The sequence below is a fragment of the Neolamprologus multifasciatus genome, unplaced genomic scaffold (assembly GCF_963576455.1).
Source record: "Neolamprologus multifasciatus unplaced genomic scaffold, fNeoMul1.2 chr13_unloc_6, whole genome shotgun sequence".
Classification (NCBI taxonomy): domain Eukaryota; kingdom Metazoa; phylum Chordata; class Actinopteri; order Cichliformes; family Cichlidae; genus Neolamprologus; species Neolamprologus multifasciatus.
This window is the reverse complement of record NW_028181979.1, coordinates 18,611-38,702: the sequence shown is the minus strand read 5'-3', so window position 1 is coordinate 38,702 and position 20,092 is coordinate 18,611. Positions and strand designations below refer to the sequence as shown.

The following is a 20,092-nucleotide window of genomic DNA, read 5'->3' as shown; positions in this document are numbered from 1 at the left end:
TCTTAAACACTTCTCTTTCAACTGCTGCTGTGTCCACAGTGTTTGCTCTACAGCCATCATTTTACCCTCAAAACGTCGCCATCGTTGTTCTCTTTCCAACACCGTGTCTTTCAAAGCTCAGAGATGTAAACTTTTTAAACTGTGTGGATCCAAGTGGAGGGATCACATTTTAGTCATTCAGTGATTCAAAGAATATGAACTTTTAATATTCATTCAGATGTTTTCTGACTCTAAATTTTTTTTCTCATTTCTTAGGTTTTTCTAATTTACATTTAAAACATTTTCAGCTATTTTCCAACTTCTTCTGTGTGGATGTCAGCTTTTAGCAGTTCAGCACTTTTGTTTTCAGGCGAAAATTTCTGTATTTTTCATCTCATTCAACATTTTTAACTTAAAATTCAGCAATTAATTCATTTCAGTGCATACATTCAGATTCAAGCATTCACACTGCAGTTTCTTCAGAAAATGCACTTTCTAGTTATATTTTATTATCTATTCCGTACGTTTTTTGTAGTCCGACTCCTTCAAAACCGTTCAACTTAGAAAAACCATTCAAACACCGTTAGATTCCTCTTCTTTTGGACATGACTGCTTCTATTTTTCTCATTTTTAACATTTATATTTTTAATTTTATTCAACTTTTTTCAACAAAAATTTCCCATGTATTTCAATGGGGAGACCCTTCAAATCCTCATTCAACTTACTCATTTTTAAACTGTATCTACTTCCACATACGTTGACATAGAGCCACCATTCAAACTTTAAAACGAAGACAAGACATTCAACTATTCAACTTGTATTTATCTTTTCAATATCTATTATACTTTTTCTTCAGTTCCAGTTTAAGTTTCATGCTGTTTTTTCACCCGTTTCAGAGTTTATAATGGGTGTGTATGGGACGGAATGTTGCCGCTAGAGTGAGACAGCTGACCTGCTAGAGTGAGAGGAGCGAAAAAATTAATCTTGAAATCTTCTCTTTAAACTGCTGCTGTGTCCACAGTGTTTGCTCTACAGGTATGATTTTACCCTTAAAATGTAGCCATCGCTGTCCTCTTTCATCCAATGTCTTTATTATAGTAATAGGTGTTATGGTTCTTTCATAAATGTCACCAATGCACAGCCTCCTCCCTCCAACTCTTCCATAGACTCTAATGTTAAAATGGCTCAGAAAGTTCTTTTGAAAATCAGAAGTACAGGCTGTCTTTAAACTGTCACCACGTCCATATAATAAACTCCACGCACATGAAAACTGAGAATTTGGTAGACTAGACATTGCTGGTGCTCACGGTGAAAGAATTTTGTCAATACGGCGTGTACTTTTCATTTGGGAAGGATTTGTTTCGGGCTGAATTTTCTGTTCATTTTAAGCATCAAAAGTGAGGCGCATGTCTGTGTGCGAGTGTATGGAGCCATTGGGTGCAGTCACTATAACAACCAGGCTCACACCTGCCTGCTTAACGAGCTCTCTCTCACTCTGCCAAGGCTAAACCTAAAAATGTTAGGTTGTAGTAAGATTAACATTTTCAATAGTACAATAAGACAGATTTGACAGGGTTTTGCCACAGATTAACAGTTTGTCAGTAGTTAGTATATGCCAACTAAGTAGAGCATTGTGATTGGCACACAGGTTTTTCAGATCTGGGCAGTTGGAGTCAGTTGATGACTTCAAAATCATCCTTTCTGACTGGATAATTAAAGCTCTCAGCATCTACCTGTCTGTAGTTGATTTTCCCACATTTTAACTAATGTTTAACTAATCTAATCTCATCTAATGTCTATGTTTATAGTCTGTATAGTTTATCTCCCACGAATACACTCAAAGTAGTCTTAAAATAAAACCCACAAAACAGTTCAAGATTTAATACTTTTTATTTGCTCGTTTAATGCCAGTTGCCCTATTTTTCTGTATGTCACTCATTCGCTTATACTCGGGCAAAAAGCACCAATTTGTACACTAGTATAGTGTATTTTTTCCCTCTATCTCTTCATATCTGTCACACACAAAGACCAACACACAGACATGTATATGCTCATTATTGCTGTTGAAACTGATGGTCAAATTTCCAAGCACCACCTGAACGCCTCATCTGTTTTTAACCCATCACTGGACCAACTGTTGTCATTCCGCTTTGCTCTCTGCTGTGGTAAGTACAGTACACTCAGTACTGCACTGTTTTATTTTTATGATGGAAAAAATACATGTTTGACATTTAAACTCACATAGCAAGTCCAAAAGAGTTAAAAAGAGTTCAAAGAATAAAGAAAGAAAGAAAAAAGAATAACCTTCGCTATCATTTATATATGTTTATGATGTTTTGCTGTTAGCAACAGTGCTAACGCTAGCGTCAATGCTAATGCTAGCAACAATGCTAATGCTAGCAATAATGCTAACGCTAGCTATAGTGCTAACACTAGCCTTAGCAGTTGTTAACTGACAAAAATAATAATCCTGTGATATTTCTTGGTGGTCAGTGAGACAAAAGAAACAAATGAGCTTTATTATTGCCATTGTGGCTCAGTTTTAACAGTAAGATGGCTAGCGCTAGCAGCATTGCTAACGCTAGCTGCATTGCTAAAACTAACTGAAGTGCTAATGCTAGCCGGAATGCTAGCGCTAGCAGCAATGCTAAGGCTAGTAACAGTCTAACAGTAGCCTTACATAAGTGGAAATACTTCAGGTAATTAGTTTGAATTATAAAATGGCTGCTGTGTCTGATTTATTCTATTTTTATTTTTATTCTTTTATTCGGTGTTCTGTATTATTCTATAACCTGCTGACTATAAGTTCAGTGTATCATGTCGTGTGGCCTTTGTATTTCTGTTAGTCTGATAACACTGTACAGACAGCTAACATATTATTTCCCGTCTTACACTTTCAGGAACTTGACTGACACCTGTGCTTTGCCTGGTAGGTGTGCACATACTGTAAGAGAAGTAGCCCAAAATAAAAAAAGTTATCTGACTAATATAAGCTTTGATGGGTTCAAACTTTGTGCTAGACCTTTTAAACACAATTTTATAATAAATACACATAAGTACAGCTTAATAATTGGGCCAAAATATTTTTTTTGTACATTTTTGTAGTCACACTACATGTGATTAGTTAATCATATTTGTATTTAAAAATATTATTGCTGAATTTAATTAAATATTTATTCTTTTAAAAAGTGCCCAATTATGCAACTTTTTGCACATGGCAGCCAACAACAGTTTAGCTTGACTATTTGTTTTGTCCTTTATTTAGTAGTCACAATTAGTTCAAACAATTACCATGTGATTTCATTTTAATAAAATTATTATTTTTTTCTTCTTTTTTGTTCACAGTGTGCAGAAGAAGAACAAGGACCAGATTTCCAGTCTTCTCTCTCACATCCCAACCCCCCATCCCCTCTATCCTCTGTCCTGCTCCACCTGTTGTCTCTGCCTTCTTTCCATCTGTATTTCACCCTGTGGTTTGTGCGAAATTGTGCCAAACTAAGAATCTTATTGCGGTTTGATTTAAAGCCGTGTCTCTCCTGCTCTGTCTGTTCTCTCTGCTAAATTTTCTCTCTACCTGTTTTTCACTCTTGGCTTGCTGCTGAAAAACGCCAAGCCAATAAAGCAACGAAGAGTGCATATTTTGCCTCAACCTATGAACAAACTGAACAAACAAAGAAAACTCTGTGGTTTGATTTCCAAGCCGTGTCTTTCCTGCTCTGTCTGTTCTCTCTTCTAAATTTTCTCTCTACCTGTTTTTCACTCTTGGCTTGCTGCTGAAAAACGCCAAGCCATTAAAGCAATAAAGAGTGCATATATTGCCTCTACCTAAGAACAAACTGAACAAAGAAAACTCTAATTCACGGTGTGATTGTGATTTCCAAGCCGTGTCTCTCCTGCTCTGTCTGTTCTCTCTTCTAGATTTTCTCTCTACCTGTTTTTCATTCTGGGCTTGCTGCTAAGTTGTGCCAAGCCAATAAAGAGAGTGCATAATATTCTCTCAACTGAAGAACAAACTGTCTAACGAAAGACAACTGTTTCAGACAAATAAAAACTGAAATATAAAAACAAAGACAACATCTCCTGGTGTGTGCCACTCTTATCTTGTGAACATATTTTCTAAAGACTAAGAAACACTTGCAGGTGTGTGAAAATGCCAAAGAAGCAGAAAAAGTCACAAGCTGCAAAGCAACGCTGGAAGAAGTTTCATGAGTTTCACAGTGTACCAATATGTGAACAGGCTGAGTTTGATTTTCCTCAGAGCTCTGCAGAAGACAGTGTGTCTACAAAGACCAATTCTGATAGTGTCAAGCAGGCAGGTCAACATGTTCCTGCACATGTACAACAGGTATCTTATGCTGATGCTGTAAAGAGTGGACTGCAGGATGAATTTAATGAACAACATGAGGTGTCAAGTGCCCCACAGGTGGGTTATGCTGATTTTTTGAAAAGAGGCTGTCACAGTGATGTGGCAGGACCATCTCATGCAGAAAGAGTGAACCTTGAAAATCAGCCCTCTGTTATACATGTCTGTGCATCTCACAGCCAGGCACATCCTAAATATGGAGACTCCAGAAACAAGCAGTGCACATGCAACTCACTCACATTTCTTGCATTCCTTCATGAGAATGAAAACATGACTACAGCTGACCTTAATCTGGTCTTGGATAAAGGTGATGTGATGTACAAAGAGGCCAAGAAAAGATTTCCTAAAAATATTCATTTGGCAACCGATGAGCTGCCAGACAAAGTTGATGCTCGCAGGTCTATGTATCATGTCGACATGACACAGCCTTCCCGGTATGGGACATTTGAAGAACCTCCAGAGGAAGCAGTAGATACCTTTCTCAGCTTAGAAGCAGGACTGAGCTGCCTGTTGTCAGATGTGCAGTATGCCTTACTGATTATGAGTGGATTGTGTATCGCAGTGTTCAGATCCACATCAGGCAAATATGGGTTCTTTGACCCACACTCCAGAACACCCAGTGGTCTTCCTCTACCACTACAGTCACGTAATCGTGGTACAGCTGTGATGCTGAAATTCACACTCCTCAGTGACATGATTAAGAGGATCCAAGATTCTTATGAAATGATGGAGATATCACCCTCTTGTAACTATGAACTGAAGCCTGTGCAGTTCTACAGTATGAGCACAGTCAACCTGAGTGATACCATCACAGACACAGTCTGCAGACCAACAGCTGCCACTGCTGTGGCACCTACTCACTCTGATACATCTGTTGATGAAGCAAACCCCTCTACTCCAAGGAGAAACACAACCACTGGTCTGACTGAAAACATCTTTTGTCAAATGTCCATTTGCACGCCACCAGTGAAACAAAAAGAAGTCCACATGACTCAATTCACATCATATGAAGATCAGAATGAACCTCCTAATATACCAACTGAAGAACTATGCAGTGAATTAAGTTTCCTTCCATCAAGTGATGCTTTTTCATGTCAATCAAATGCTGCAATAACAAATGTTGCTGCCTGCCTTCACATGAAACTGAAAAAAGTTAATAAACAACAAAGGCACAAAATGAAAAGAAGATTAATGGCATCAGAGAAACCCAGAAATCAGAGAAAAGAAAACCAAAAAAGGAAAGAACAACAAAAGTACGCTTCAAATAAAGAGTACAAAGAAAAGAAAAAATCTTGCACAAGCGAGGCATATAAAAACAATCCTGAAGTTAGACAAAAACAACAACAGTATATGAAAAGACGTTACTGTGAAAATGATGAATTCAGACAGAAACAACAGCAATATATTAGAAGACGTTACTGTGAAAATGATGAATTCAGAAAGAAACAAAAACAATATGTTAAAAAACGTTTTTCTGAGAATGCTACAGTTAGAAAGAAACAACAACAATATATTAAAAGACGCTACTGTGAAAATGATGAATTTAGAAAGAAACAACAACAATATATTAAAAGACGCTACTGTGAAAATGATGAATTTAGAAAGAAACAACAACAATATATTAAAAGACGCTACTGTGACAATGCTGAATTTAGAAAGAAACAACAACAATATATTAAAAGACGCTACTGTGACAATGCTGAATTTAGACAAAAACAAAAAAACTATATAACTAAAAGGTATCAAGTAAACCCTGAATTCAGAGAGAGACAGAGATCTCGAGTGACTCAGCGTTATGCACGTGACAACGCATTCAGAGTAAGACACAAACAACTAATGAAACAACTAATGCGAGAGAGGTATCAAAGTAATCTTGCATTCAGGATGATGCACAACATGAGATGTGCAATGAAAATAAAAAGGAAATACAGATGGGTGAACAGACAAACCCAAGAGAGTGACAACAGTGTGATCAACGAGGCCATATCTGTGTTCAAATCACAAATCAAAGCTGGACCATCATACCCATGTACTGTATGCTTCAAGGCTTCATTTCCAAACCAAGTGCGACCCTGCACAAGGTCAAAGTATGTCAAAAACCCACATGTGGTTGCAACATGTTTGACAGGAAAGTATGTTCATGTTTGTGAGGAAAACTGCAGAAATGAGCAGTGCAATGTGCCTGATGAGAGAAAGAGAGAGTGGATTTGTCACACCTGCCACAATCATCTTCAAAATGGATCCATGCCAGCCCTTGCTGTTGCCAATAAACTGGATCTTGCTGATATTCCACCAGAACTGTCTGATCTCAACATACTGGAGAGACATCTCATAGCCAAGTGCATACCATTTGCCAAGATTATTCCTCTTCCCAAAGGCAGACAAAGAGCAATTAGAGGGAATGTGGTCTGTGTCCCATCAGAGGTACAGGAAACTGTTGAAGCACTACCTCGATTGAGAATTAATTCTCAGGTGATGAGAGTAAAACTGAAGAGACGCTTGTCTTACAAAGGTCATCAGCTGTTTCAGACTGTAAGCTGGTCTAAACTTGTGCAAGCACTGCATAAACTCAAGCAGATTCATCCACAGTATAAGGATGTGAGCATCAGAGATGATGCTGAGCTCTGTGATCCAACACTTCCTGATGAAGATGAGGAGGAGGAGGAGGATGAAAACATGAATGAGGACGATTATGATGAGGCTGATTTAATGGAAATTGACAGCTGTGAGAAAAATGCACTGAGTGAAGCACAAAATAAAAATGAACAGGATATTGACATGTTACCCTGTGATAGTGAACAACCACGTGAACAGATGAGAGATGATTCAGAGCAAGCAGATGGACTGACTAATGGTGGTTTTGCACTCGAGTCCTGTTTGCAGCCCCCTGATGTGGCTGAGGAGATATTATGTTTCAGTGAAGGAATCTACTCTGTTGCTCCTGCAGAGAGAAACAATCCAATAAGTTTTTTCAAAACACCTAAACTGGAGGCCATGGCCTTCCCTGTGCAGTTTCCTACAGGCCAAAACACACTTGATGAAAGAAGGCTGATCAAAGTATCCCCCAGTGGGTATTTCAAATCAAGACTTTTCTGCATTGATGATCGTTTTGCCAAAGACACAAACTATTTGTTCTTTGCACAGTTTGTGACTGAAATACACTTGGCTACTTCCAGCATGACAATACAGTTAAGGAAGGCAAAGCCTCTGACCAGAGATGGGAGAAAAATAACCTCAGGCATGTTACAAGATAAACATGAGGTGGAGAAACTGGTGCGAAATAAAGATGCAGTGAGATTCATGCAGCCTCTGAGAGGAACCCCAGCCTATTGGGAGAAAACAACAAGAGATCTTTTTGCCATGATCAGACAGTTGGGAACTCCCACGTTCTTTTGCACATTTTCAGCTGCTGAAATGCGCTGGCCTGAAGTGATTGAGGCAATAACAAGGCAGCAAGGTGAACAAGTCAATTTTGAAGGACTCGACTGGTCGGCAAAGTGTGACATCCTGAGAAGCAATCCTGTCACAACAATGCGCATGTTTGACAAGAGAGTTGAAGCCTTATTCAGAGATTTACTCTTATCTCCTGCAGAGCCACTTGGCAAAGTCACTGACTACTTTTACAGAGTTGAGTTTCAGCACAGAGGAAGCCCACACATACACTGCCTCCTGTGGGTAGAAGGTGCTCCTGTGTTTGAGGAGGATGATGAGCAAACTGTTGTTGATTTTATAAACAAATACATCACAGCACAGCTGCCTGATCCACATAAACAACCTGAACTGTACAAGAAAGTAACAGAAGTGCAAAAACATAGTAAGAACCACACCAAGACGTGCTTTAGGAGTTTAAGCTCCGGGTGCCGTTTTGGTTTTCCTAAACCACCCTGCAATGAGACAATGATCACAAGACCCAGTGAGGATGATGAACTGGAAGTAGAAACAGCAAAGAACAAGCTCAGACCACTGAACCAGCTGCTGAATGAGCCTGAAACTGCTTCCATGAGTTTAGAGCAGCTCTTGGCAAGATGCAAGTTGACACATGCAGAATATGAGCGATACCTGAATAAAATGAACACAAGGAGTACGATCATACTAAAGCGTGATCCAAAAGACTCTTGGATAAATGGCTATAATCCACATCTGCTTGAAGCCTGGAACAGTAATATCGACATAAGCTTTGTTCTAGATGCTTTCGGCGCTGCAAATTATTTAATGAAATATATATCAAAAAAAGAGGGCGGGCTATCTGAGTACCTGAAAACTGTCATTGAGAACTCCCATAAGGACAGTGTAAATGAGTGCGATGAAATGAGAGCCGTCATGCAGGCATATTCAAAGAAGCGAGAGATCAGTGCACAGGAGTGTGTTGCTCGTGCATGTGGTCTTCACATGAAGCAATGTTCACGTGCTGTAATATTCATACCAACTGATGATAATCCTGTGAAAATGAGTCGTCCCCTGTCAGTTCTGGACAACACAACACCCGAGTCTTCCAATGTTTGGATGACATCTTTGAATGACAAATACAAAGCCAGACCTGAAACACCAGAGTTTGAGGAGATGTGCATGGCAGACTTTGCTGCTACTTGCAGGATTGTCTATGGCCAACAGACAAAAGGTAAAGATGTTTTGCCCCTTCTCAATGAGATAGGATTTGTGCAAAGGCGCAAAAATGATAAGCCTGCTATCATCAGATTTCACCGCTGCTCACAAGAAAAACATCCAGAGCAATATTACGGAAGACTGCTTAAACTTTACCTTCCTCATCGTTCAGACCATGAACTGAAAACACCATCGTTGCCAACCTATCAGGCTTTCTATGGTGCTGGCTGTGTACAGCTACCAGGTACTGACCGTCTTGAGTACGTGCAACACATTGTCAAAAGAAACAGAGAAAAATATGAGAAAAACAGTGAGGAGATCGAGAGCGCTGTTGAGGAATATGAGCAGAACAGAGGTGTGACTGACGAATGGTGTAATCTGGCACCTGAATCAGATCTCGTAAGGTTGCCACTTGTTGAACAAGAAAGAGAGCGAGACAATGAAAATGAACAGGAAGATGTGCCCGACTACAGCCGTCAGGCTGATGCTTCAACAGAAGTCAGAGCCATCAGGGAACCCCCTGCTATTGATCCCACATTGTTACGTCAGATGTTTCAGAATCTGAATAAGAAGCAAGCCTGCATATTTTATGCAGTTAGAGACTGGTGCATTAAAAGAGTCTGTGCTCTAAATCCAGAGCAGTTTTTCTTTTATATTAATGGTGGTGCTGGAACAGGAAAATCACATCTTATCAAATGCATCTACTCAGAAGCATCTAAGATACTGAGCAAAGTGCCCAGATATGCAGACGACGTTGACATATCAAAACCCACTGTCCTGTTAACTGCTTTCACTGGGACTGCAGCATTTAACATTTCTGGAACAACACTGCATTCTCTTCTCAAGCTGCCTAGAAGCTTAAAACCTCCCATTCAGGGACTTGGCAATCAGCTGGATGAAGTCAGATCAGAACTTTTGAATGCTGAAATAATCGTCATTGACGAAGTGTCTATGGTGTCAAGACATCTCTTTGCCTATGTAGATGCAAGACTCAAACAGATCAAAGGGACTCGGAGACCCTTTGGAGGCATGTCAGTCATTGCTGTTGGAGACTTCTATCAGCTACCCCCAGTGCGACAGTCTAAACCTCTCTGTGTGCACGACCCGTCTGAGATCGACCTGTGGCGGGAGCATTTTCAGATGATCACTCTGACTGAGATTATGCGTCAGAAAGATGATGTTGTCTTTGCTGAGATGTTGAACAGAATTCGTGTGAAAGGAAAGTTGGATGAGCTTTGCGAAGCAGATAGAGATTTGTTGTCACAAGCCATAACTGAACCAGCCCTTTGTCCGACTGATGCGTTGCACATTTTTTCAACTAATAAAGAAGTGGATGCACACAACTCTTCAACACTGGCTCTGCTCCATACTCATATCATTGACATCCATGCAGATGATTATAGAAAAGATCCTAGAACTGGCAGAATGGCACTTCAAGACAGACCATTGAAAGGAGGTAAAAACGAGTTACCAGACACGCTGAAAATTGCAGAAGGAGCTCGTGTCATGCTCACCAGAAACATTGACATACAAAATGGTTTGGTTAATGGAGCTTTTGGAATACTACTTAGAGTAGTTTACTCTGAAAATGACCAACACATCATCAAGCTTGGACTTAAAATGGATAATGAGACATCTGGAAAGAATAACCGCACACCAGCAGACGACATGGTGTACATTGAGAGAGCAGAGGAGAATCTAAAGCAGAAAGGAGTGGTACGAAGACAGTTCCCAGTGAAGCTGGCCTTTGCATGTACAATACATAAGGTACAGGGTATGACAACCACATCAGCTGTTGTCTCTCTTAAGAGCATTTTTGAGCCCGGCATGGCCTACGTAGCTGTCAGTAGAGTGACGTCTCTCAGTGGACTGTATCTTCTTGATATGGAGGAGAAAAAAATATTCACCAACCCAGAAATCACTGCAGCGCTTGAGAACATGAGACAAGCCAACCTTGATGACATGATGCCTCTTCTACACGTGAGGCAAACACTGAGCAGGTCAGACGTTTTCACCATTGTTCATCATAATACAGAGGGACTGCCAGCTCACATTAATGACATCAAGAGTCACCATGAATTGTGTCTAGCAGATGTTTTGTGCCTAACAGAAACACACCTGCGGGGCTCTTTTGTCGCAGAGAGTCTCCACTTGGAAAATTACAATTTGTTTAAACGCAACAGACACCTGTCCTACACAAACTTTCCCCAGATGGCAAACAGAAGTGGTGGTGGAGTTGCTGTTTATGTGAAAAGTGACATTCAAGTGCATGAAAAACAGTACATCCATAATGTAACTGACCTTGAATTTCTGGCTTTAAAGGTTGAAGCACCAGTCAGTGCACTGATTGCAGTTGTGTACAGACCTCCAGACTACACTCTGAGGCCATTCCTGAAAAACCTGGTAAGCCTATTAGACTCATTAGAGATCATGGACTGTCATCCCATCATAGTTTGTGGTGATTTTAATGAGAATGTTTTATCCAGTGCAAACAAACCAATCCTGGAGCTGTTTGAGTCTAGGGGATACGCACAGGTCATCACTGCCCCTACCACAGAGAAGAACACACTGCTTGACCTTATTTTCATTTCTCAGCCAGAGCGATGTCTCCATTCTGGAGTCATGAAGACCTACCATAGTTACCATGACCCTGTATACTGTGTATTGCCCTGTGATGATTCATGATCTAGATCTTTGAATACAGTAAGTAATTTCTATATTTTTGAATGACATAAGAAAGTAGAGCGATATTTAAAAGTTGGCTTAAGAAAAAACGCCCTGCATTGCAGTATAATGTTTGAATTCTTTTACATAAAATACAATTAAATGAATTAAGTAATGATATCAGTAAAATATGACAATTTTATGTATTACAGAAAATCTAAAAATCAGTAATCTATGAATGTCAGAAAAATCAAATATACCAGTTTAAAACGAGCAGTGTAGGCATATCCTCTCTGCAGCTAGGCTTCAAAATCCTGCCAGGCTGCCCCAGTCTCACTGTGGCTGGGAGGGAGGGAGGGTGGACCAGAGGATTGCCCAAACAACGCATATATGTTCAACAGCTTCTTCGTTGTTTCTGAGAGAACAACACAGACTAAAGGTTTAAAATACCTAATTACAGCAATAATGACAGTTAAGCCAGTTTATCTGTGCCTCTATTTTGAAATAATATTTACAAAACTGTTACTGATTTCGGTTTGTTATAATCTTTAAACTTTTTCAAAAGTATACAATTATATTCTTGGACAAATCTTTCGATGAAACATACATTTTTATGAGCTTTTATCATGTTTCAGCCAGTGCATTTATCAGGGTGGGTCTGGGTCTGGGATGATAAATGCACTGGCTGATAAATGCACACTTCTGGCCAGAAGTGTTTCAGCAGTGTTACATATGTACTACATATGTAACACTTGCTTTTTGTTACCAGCTGATACCCTACATTTGTATAGACATTGGATGATGTGAGGCTGGGGAGTTGAGTGGAGTGGGTAGGTGGGAGTTGAGTGGAGGGATGGGGTGCGGTGGGAGGTTGTTAGGTTTCTTTTTTTTTCTTTTTTCTTTTTTGTTAAGAGAGACACAGTTCTCCTGTGTCTTCTCCAAGCTTCACATGTAAGATCCAACAGTGTGAAGCACATAGCAGCCAGAAACTGTAATGCCACAGATCAGAGAGGCTTCATCATCACCATCTTCGCCGTACAATCAGAGCATGAGACTTCACATCTGGAGCACAGGAGAGATTCTGCGATAAGTCCTCCTTCTAGCTTGTACCACAAGCAGTCGGTGAGATTTACTCACCACAAAAAGGGTTAATGACATTATTTCCATGAAAACATGTATTAATTCTTTGTAAAGTGTTTAAATTGTGTTTTCACTTGACCTTAGGAGTGTTAGAGTGTATTGTAATGTCTGTACTCAGGTGTTTCCCTCTGTGGTCCATCCCCTTCAGAGCTGAGACACTCAGGACTGAACAGACTGCACAGTTTCTGTGAGTGAGCCTCCAAAACACCTTCTTTGAAACCACACATGATAGAAGGGCTTCATATTTGCAGCAGCACTACTACAGGTATTCAGTTTATTACAGGATGTGTTTGTTTCTTAGGACCAGCTCTAAGTGCACACTACCTAACATATACATCTTTCTGTTCATTACAAACCAACTACTCTGGATCATATGGCCAGTTGGCAGGAATGTTGCTGCAGGAAAACATCCCTGGAGATCACCATCATTGTCAGACTGACTGTGCCTCCTCTGTGCAGTGTCAAGATCCTCCCTAAATGAGTGTGTAAGTTAACATTTTCATTATTTTATTCCCTTTGACAAGACAAGTATCACTGATATTTACATTTACAACTACATATGTTCCTGTTTTCTGCTCTTCGTTTAAAGTCCTCAGCTAGCCTGCTTCTGTGCTGCTTGCAACACATCAAACACTGGCTGGATGACAGGGAGGATCCACTCTGAAGTCACTGGACATGATGAGGATCATCTGGGACTTTATAGTTTCACAGAAACGTTGTGCTCTGTGATTACAGGTTTTAAATGGACATAATGACTGCCTCTCTCTGATCAACAGGCTAAAGGATTGTTTTCATTGTTAGTGCTCTGTACAGTGTATGCTTATTTAATATTTCATCACAGAGCAAACCTTTATTTATTTATTTAACATATTTTTTATTTTGTTTTAATGTTGAATTAACTGTGGGGATTTTTTTAACTGGGGACTTGGGATGTCATATGACCAGAAATGTGGTAACTGGAATTTAACAGTATGGAAGAAAAAAATCTGCTAAGAACAAAACACACACAAAACCCCCAAGAGAACTCAAATTCATTCCATGTAATCCAATCTAAAAAATTTTAAACTGCTGAACAGCAAAACAAACAGTGTTAAAAAACAGTGTTAACAGAATGATTATGATGAGTTTGAACCAAAGTTTCAGGTCACATGGCACACCTAGTGTGTAGTGTGAGGTATCAGCTGGTAAGTATAGTTTTGTTTTTTTTTTCATATTTGTGTCCTTAGAGTTCAGATAGATAAAGCATTGTGTATAATAATTAGTCATAACCATAACTCAAAGTCAGGGACTAACTAAATTTGGGACTTTGTATCTAAGCCCAGGTTAAAACACTGTGTAAAAAAGCATTTAGTGGCATGGCTGAACAATGCTGTAAACTATTGATACTTATTTATCCATGTTCACAAAAAGGACTAATGTGTTTATTTGATTATTTGTATGTGTTAAACTGTGTCACCACCTTAGGCTTTCATTTGAGTTTACTCAAAATTCTCTATACAGTTCTCTCTTACCACTGTGTGGACTGTTTACATTAAAACATAAAAAAGAATGAGTAATAAAAAGATGTGTAGACAGAGCAGTAGATTAAGTAGACCAATAGAAACAGCTGTTCAGCCATGTTCTAAGAAACCAACACAGTTTGAAGGTTCAGGATTGTGGTTTTAAAAGTTGAATTTTCATGTATTTCATATGTTGCTTATTATTTTTATTGACTTATTTAATTGAGTTATTTTTATTTATTCTCCTGTGAAGTGTTTAACAAAAAAAAGCTACTTTAATTTCAATTTTATTTGTTTATTATTTTGTAATTTGTTCTTTAGGAATGGAGTCTGTGCCAAAAACTAAAGTTGAACAGACACATGACAGGATCAGATTATTAACACCTTAAAACATTGCAAACGTCTCTTTTTAAAATGATTTTTATTCTATTTTGAAAAAAAAACAACATTTGTTGAATTAATTTAAGTCCTTTTCAGAAAGAAGCTGTAAAATATGACTTAAGATTTTTATGTTATTTTCTATGACATACAAAACAAATTGATGTATGTAATACCATTAAACATGATATACACATGTGTATATGTCTGAAAAACATTATGCTGTATATTAAAGCTTGTATTTTCTCCAGAATGTTTGTTCATCTTTTTAGTTCAATTCAACAAATTTGTTTTTACATTTATTTTTAATATTATATATTTTTTTATGAATTAGAGATTTATAATACATAATTCCACTCAGTGATTAGAAGAATATGAACTTTTGCTATTCATTCAGAGGTTTTTCTTTTCTTTTACTTTTTAAACATTTTCAGCTATTTTCCAACTTCTTCTGTGTGAAAATCAGCTTTCAAAAGTTCAGCACTTTTGTTTTGAGATGAAAAATTCTGTATTTTCCAGCTCATGAAAAAATTTTAACTTAAAATTCAGCAATTAATTCATTTCAGTGAATACATTCAGATTCAAGCATTCACACTGCAGTTTCTTCAGAAAATGCACTTTCTAGTTAGTGTGAATGCTTGTAAAAGCATTCACAGTATTGTTCTTCTACATCTTTATTATTATATCATCTTCCGTACGTTTTTTGGCATCTAACTCCTTCAAAACCGCTCAACTTAGAAAAACCATTCAAACACCGTTAGATTCCTCTTCTTTGGGACATGACTGCTTGTATTTTTCTCATTTATAACATTTATATTTTTAATTTTATTCAACTTTTTTCAACAAAAATTTCCCATGTATTTCAATGGGAGAATCTTCAAATTTTCATTAAACTTATTCATTTTTCAAATCTAACTACTTCCACATACATTGACGTAGAGCCACCATTCAAACTTTAAAACGAAGCCAAGAATTTCAACTATTCAACTTGTATTTATCTTTTCAATATCTATTATACTTTTTCTTCAGTTCCAGTTTAAGTTTCATGCTGTTTTTTCACCCGTTTCAGAGTTTATAATGGGTGTGTATGGGACGGAATGTTGGGGCTAGAGTGAGACAGCTCAACTGCTAGAGTGAGAGGAGCGAAAAAATTAATCTTGAAATCTTCTCTTAAAACTGCTGCTGTGTCTGCAGCATTTGCTCTACAGGTATGATTTTACCCTCAAAACGTAGCCATCGCTGTCCTCTTTCATCCAATGTGTTTACTATTGTACTAGGTGTTATGGTTCTTTCATAAATGTCACCAATGCACAGCCTCCTCCCTCCAACTCTTCCATAGACTCTAATGTTAAAATGGCTCAGAAAGTTCGTTTGAAAACTAGAAGTACAGGCTGTCTTTACACTGTCACCACGTCCATATAATAAACTCCACAGGCATGAAAACTGAGAATTATGTAGACTAGACATTGCTGGTGCTTACGGTGAAAGAATTTTGTCGATACAACGTGTACTTTTCATTTGGGAAGAATTTGTTTGTGGCTGACTTTTCTGTTCATTTTAAGCATCAAAAGTGAGGTGCATGTCTGTATGCCTGTGTATGGAGCCATTGGGTGAAGTCACTACAGCAACTAGGCTCACACCTGCCTGCCTAACGAGCTCTGTCTCACTCTGCCAAGATTCATCTTAAACACTTCTCTTTGAACGACTTCTGTGTCCACAGTGTTTGCTCTACAGCCATCATTTTACCCTGAAAATGTAGACAATGTTGTTCTCTGTCCAACACCGTGTCTTTCAAAGCTCAGATGTAAACCTTGTAAACTGTGTGGATCCAAGTGGAGGGATCACATTTTAGTCATTCAGTGATTCAAAGAATATGAACTTTTAATATTCATTCAGATGTTTTCTGACTCTAAATTTCCTTTTCTCATTTCTTAGGTTTTTCTAATTTACAATTAAAACATTTTCAGCTGTTTTCCAACTTCTTCTGTGTAAATGTCAGCTTTTAGCAGTTCAGCACTTTGGTTTTCAGGTTAAAAATTCATTTTTATCCCATTCAAAATTTTTAACTCAAAATTCAGCAATAAATTAATTTCAGTGCATACATTCAAATTCAAGCATTCACACTGCAGTTTCTTCAGAAAATGCACTTTCTAGTTTGTAATTGGTGTTTGTTCTGGGAAAGATACTGCAGACTGAGCAATAATGTATTTCTTGCATTTCTCATGGGTTCTAATGGGGGCCTTTCTTAAAGTTACTGGTCCCAGCAACAAAGGCGCGTTTCGACTCAGAAATCAAGGGAAAGCCAACAACACACCCGGCAGAACATTGTTATTTACACGGGGGCACATAAGTGGTCCGCATGTGCGCATTCGCTGTCAAAATAAAAGACGCGCACCAGATAAGAAGTTGCAACGCGCGTTTGCGTCCATATAAAAGGCTGTTTTTGTCCGCTAGAGTGGGATTTTCACGGCACATTCTGCACCACATCTCTGTGCGTTCATCATTTGTTTGAAGCCAGCTCACCTCCTGCAACCACTTTTCCGAGAATATGCGCTTCTTTTGTGGTTCGGACTCCTTCTGACATTTCTTTGGAGGTGGAGGAACATCAAAGTAATTGCTTAAAGGAGCTTCTTCAACATCTTTAAGAGTTCTAAACAAATGTCTGTCCTCCTCCTGAAAATCTTATGTACGCAAACACGCGTTGCAACTTCTTATCTTGTGCGCGTTTTTTATTTTGACAGCGAATGCGCACCTGCGGACCACTTATGTGCAGCCCTGGTTATTTAGCTCGTCATATTGCAGCCACAGAAATTCTTTTGTCCATGAAACCATATAGCTGCACTTTCTTTTTGCCTTATAGTCTGATTTGTCATAACTTTTCCGTTTTGTGGTAAGCTTTTCCTTTGGCTGTCACTTCTTCACCCTGACCTGTCTTATTTGGCTCAGCAGAACTAAAATATATATCCTGCTGCTTTTACACACACACTCACATAACGCTCAGCGATTCTCTGCGTGATCAACCTCTCATATGTTTAAGCTGCGGGAGATTTCACTTGTCATGTTTGCATAGTAAGCTAACGATTGATAAGATGATGTCAGAGGAATTGGTGCAAATTATCGTCACTCACCAATCAGTGCTGTCGCTCTCTATACACAGTTTGCGCGATTGCAAAGTGAAAGCAAAAACAAGCGCAAATTCAAACGCAATTTCAATATGTCACATATTGACAGTGGCTCACCGATGCCAATGACATAATTCCCAGCTACATTTCCGAAAGAATGCAAAAGCATTGACATAGATTTTTCCTTCCTATGACAGCCCGACGGGCAGGGCAGAGATAGATTTTGGTAGCCCGACTGGAAAAATCGCTAGCCCCGGGACGTCGGGCTAGCGATTTTGCGAGCCCTGGGCATGTATGACATACAGCTTAATTTCATTCATGGCAAAGAGCTTGATGTCATATAAGTCTTACAGATTGATGTCATCGATACATATGGTATGATGTCATATAAAGGCATACAGTATGATGTCATATAGGCATACAGGTTAATGTCATGCATGACATGCAACTTTGATAGGTTTGTAGCTCAAACCTATTCGCTGGAATTTTCAAGACAATTTAACTACACAGCAAAGCAAGACACGAGTAGGCAAAGTTCTTCATGTTTCTCGTGCACGGGAGAGAACTGGACAAACGCCGTTCCTTCGCTTGACCCCAGTCGCTCTCATCCGCTCCCTCGTAACACTGCTCTTTTATTGAGGTTACATGAATATACATAGGTTCATTAACATATGATGTATACATACAAACAAAGAGTACCTTGCCTGTGCATTGTGTAAGTATGTGTGTGTGTGTGTGTGTGTGTGTGTGGGGTCAGAGTGCGCCCCACCTGTCCCCTTCACCTGAAACCAATGCCCTGGTCTCTTCATAGTATTACATGATGTCATTTAGGCATACAGTATGATGTCATCCTGTGTCCTCTGACGACCTGCTGCCACTGAAAGGCAGTGTTAGAGGGACACTTGGGCATTTATCGCAGCATATAATGTGTTTTCTGGATACACTGCTGCTTTTTCAGCGCCCAGAGATTGATGGCTGCGTGTCAGAGCTGGCTATGAATTTTAGAAGGATCAGGCCTTAACAAAAAAGTTATCAGTAGTTCTTTCCACCTTTTTACCCACAGCTACATCCACTTCTGTCGGGCCGAGGCTGCTCACTACGGCTGGTATCATCACTGATTTCTGTAATCCAGTCGATTCACGAGGTCCTGATTCCATTCAATTTGATTTTGCCTCAGACAGTCAGAAATATTATAATTCTGATGATTTATCAGCGCTGACACATGTGAGACTTCATCAGAGGTGTGAGCATCACAGCAGAGGCCTTTGTGTCAAAGTAACTGAGGATAAAACAGAAAAACATGAAGGAGATTTTCCTGCTCTGTTTTCTATAGCAGATACACTTTATTGCATCGTTTTAAAAAGTTTACATTTCTTCAGTATTAAACAGCAGAAATTAGGCTTTCTTGTCCGAGCGGCCGACAGCGCTGTAAACAACGGTAGACTGGTGGGTGATAAGTGAATGAATGATGCAGGAAACAGAGATTTGAGACGGGAAACTGTTCTTGAAGTACAGAGAGAGAGAGAGCTGTGCAGGAAGTGTGATTTTATCTGCTGGTAGCAAAACAGCAAAAGTCAGAGGGCATTAATGACGACATTGATCAAATGTGGAGCGTAGTTTGGATCTTCTGCTGCTGCTTCAGTGAATTTTGGTTAGAGAGATAAAACCTGCAGCTCAGAATCGAGCGCAAAAAAGACGGAAACACAAAGCGCCGACGCGCCGACGCATCAGAGTCAGCGAGCTGTCGGCTTTCAGCCCCGACGGCGTGTCCGTGTGAGAAAGCTGATTGTGATGCGTCGGGTCTGTGTTTACGTTTTTGAACAGCTGGTCACACCGGTGCGACCAAAGATCTTTTTTAGTCGCATCATTGAAAAATATGGTCGCACTCTAGAGCCCTGAATACCATTATATTACAACGTTGTGACTCATTGGGATTTGGCTTTTACACTGATGTTATTTTGACAAACAGCACCTAAACATGAGCCAAAGAAAGTAAAGGCAGTCGTACCTCTCTCAGAGCTTCAGCGTAGGAACTCATGTCAGTGAGGATGACCAGCACATGTTTCTCACACTGGTAGGCCAGGTACTCTGCTGTAGTCAGCGCCAGGCGGGGAGTGATGATACGGGAGTGATACGGAGACTTTCAGATCGCAGAGACCTTGTTTTAATGTACTGAACGGCTGGTCGCTGGTGCGATCTAGGATTTTATTAGTCGCACCAGTGAGAAATTTGGCCGCAAATGTGACCAAATTGGTCAGACTCTAGAGCCCAGAGATCAGCTGCTGTCTGAACTGCACACTTACACTTGGGTTTTGTATTTTTTGGCTTTTTCTCTGCTCTTTTTT

At 39.3% G+C, this 20,092-nt stretch overlaps 1 protein-coding gene across 2 annotated transcripts; it reads left to right on the top strand.

Annotated features, from left to right (window-relative positions):
- Nucleotides 1-6: 6 nt before the first annotated feature.
- On the top strand, nt 7-14,876 carry LOC146490391 (uncharacterized). Of its 2 annotated transcripts, XM_085153246.1 has the most exons (5): nt 7-2,908; nt 3,325-11,347; nt 12,897-13,013; nt 13,130-13,233; nt 13,338-14,876. In XM_085153246.1, the coding sequence occupies exons 2-3, from the start codon at nt 4,130-4,132 to the stop codon at nt 12,900-12,902; spliced, it is 7,224 nt and encodes a 2,407-aa protein (XP_085009372.1). In that variant the 5' UTR covers nt 7-2,908; nt 3,325-4,129; the 3' UTR covers nt 12,903-13,013; nt 13,130-13,233; nt 13,338-14,876. The 2 variants fall into 2 exon arrangements, with proteins under 2 accessions (XP_085009372.1, XP_085009371.1); XM_085153245.1 differs by lacking the exons at nt 12,897-13,013; nt 13,130-13,233; nt 13,338-14,876 and adding an exon at nt 11,540-11,890.
- Nucleotides 14,877-20,092: the final 5,216 nt, after the last annotated feature.

What these genes read in the sequence shown, in the direction of transcription:
- LOC146490391 (XM_085153245.1), top strand. Translation starts at nt 4,130, where the DNA reads ATGCCAAAGAAGCAGAAAAAGTCACAAGCTGCAAAGCAACGCTGGAAG. An exon ending in GGCCATTCCTGAAAAACCTG is followed by an intron (nt 11,348 to 11,539) that starts GTAAGCCTATTA and finishes TTCATTTCTCAG; the next exon opens with CCAGAGCGATGTCTCCATTC.